Source organism: Drosophila pseudoobscura, chromosome X (assembly GCF_009870125.1).
Source record: "Drosophila pseudoobscura strain MV-25-SWS-2005 chromosome X, UCI_Dpse_MV25, whole genome shotgun sequence".
Classification (NCBI taxonomy): Eukaryota; Metazoa; Arthropoda; class Insecta; order Diptera; family Drosophilidae; genus Drosophila; species Drosophila pseudoobscura.
In genome coordinates this window covers 266,975-268,556 of record NC_046683.1, presented here as the reverse complement: position 1 = coordinate 268,556, position 1,582 = coordinate 266,975, and the positions used below count along the sequence as shown (strand labels likewise).

At 47.0% G+C, this 1,582-nt stretch overlaps 1 protein-coding gene across 1 annotated transcript; it reads left to right on the top strand.

The window, feature by feature from the left end:
- The first annotated feature begins 414 nt into the window (after positions 1 to 414).
- LOC6901016 (uncharacterized) lies at positions 415 to 1,374 on the top strand. Its single transcript, XM_002134464.3, has 4 exons — positions 415 to 788; positions 845 to 913; positions 971 to 1,063; positions 1,112 to 1,374. Exons 1-4 carry the CDS (start codon positions 540 to 542, stop codon positions 1,229 to 1,231), a joined length of 531 nt encoding a protein of 176 aa, XP_002134500.2. The 5' UTR covers positions 415 to 539; the 3' UTR covers positions 1,232 to 1,374.
- The last annotated feature ends 208 nt before the right edge of the window (positions 1,375 to 1,582 follow it).

Here is a 1,582-nt window from a genome sequence, read left to right as displayed (position 1 = left end):
CAAGCTAAATTAATAAGCTTACCAAAATTTTGAGTCGAGAAGCATCTGCTGGGAAGAATTTGAGCCCCGAAAAGCAGTATGTACATATGTATGTTTTATTATGGTTATTGGGTATTGTGCGATTATTTGGGAAGAAGAAGCGATAAGCAATAGGGACTTATCGGGATGAAAATACGATTAAAACGCGATTTAATCGCCCTCGCGTTTCAACCGATGGACTAATCCCATCAAAACTTATATCTGAGAGCCTCGCTTGTCCAATTGATTGATTAACTTGCAACTCCCCACACCACCGGCACACTCACGGCTCAAATATGCAGCATCCCCAATCACCAATCGACGATCTCTATCCCGTCCCGATTCAAATCCCCAAATTCCCAATCGCTCACAGCAGGTCGGTGGAGTGTAGTCAAACGAGAAGAGAATTATACATATACAACAGAACATACTGTTTTTGGCCCCCAAACAATTCGGTTCTATACGAGCGCAAACACAACAAATTTCAAGTGGAAAAGTTGCGCCTTTTTCAGGAGGACTATATGCTAAATTCAAGTGAAATGAAGAGGACGAAGGAGCACGTTAAGCGATGCCGGGAGTACCAGCGCAGCTTGCGCGAACAAATCGATGAGCTGGACCACTTAATGGACGACGACTTCTTTAAGAATCCCAGGCGCTGTTGGGCCCTGCTTCAGAAGGAGCATCAGGAGCAATACTCGCAAAACGGTGTGCCGGCGGTCCACTCTAGGAAACTGCTTCTACATGAAGGTGGCCTAGAAACGAGCCATGGGGTGGGTTCACTGTTGTATGAGCTTCATTGATCAATGATTTCCTTTCCACTCTGCAGAGGAGCCAGAAACTTACTGGGACCATTTGGCGACTGCTTCATCCCGATCGCCCTAGCAGAGAAAATGGAGTGAGTGACCTTTCCCAAATAGGGTGTCCTTCTAACTTCACTTCTTTTTTTCCCTAGAGTCGAGCCGCATCTCCGGTAGTTAAGCTTCGCCGTGAACTGCCTTCTAAAGGGTCAGACCCCCTTTCGGCTCTTACACCGCGTCCATCGCCAGTGAGTATGTTCTTTTAGCTCAGTCCCAGCTTAACTATGGCATTGCAGTTTCATCCAAAATGCGACTCTGACTGCGCCATCGCCATTGAGAGCGAAGATTGTGGATCGGTGTTAGAGGTGTATCCGCACCCTAAAAGGTCTTCTAGAAGGAAGAGGATCGCAATTTAGCGTAGAATCAGAGTCCAGTTCTCATTCTGCTCTCCTTATTATGTTATGTATAAGTTAATAATATGGCGGAAGGCTCTTTTGTCGTGGCCCAAACAAAGCACGGCCCAGGCCCAGGCTGACGCTTATTAAATGATTGAAGCCTTTGTGCCGCGGATAAAAGCGGGAGAAGGACGGTCAGGGTCTGGGGCTGGGTCCAAGCTCAAGCTGGGACACCCATAAAAAAGGTGGAAACCTTGTTCTTGCTTTGTGGTTTTTTTTTCTTTGCGCAGTGAGCCACCAGAGCAGGCCCATTGAGCGACGACCACCATCAATAACAGACCACAACGATCTTCAGCTCCGACTATATTTATG

Bases quoted from the DNA above. Each gene is read 5' to 3' on its own strand.
- LOC6901016 (XM_002134464.3), top strand. From the start codon at position 540: ATGCTAAATTCAAGTGAAATGAAGAGGACGAAGGAGCACGTTAAGCGA. The intron at 789-844 runs GTGGGTTCACTG...TCCACTCTGCAG, and splicing joins GCCTAGAAACGAGCCATGGG to AGGAGCCAGAAACTTACTGG. The intron at 914-970 runs GTGAGTGACCTT...TTTTTTCCCTAG, and splicing joins GCCCTAGCAGAGAAAATGGA to AGTCGAGCCGCATCTCCGGT.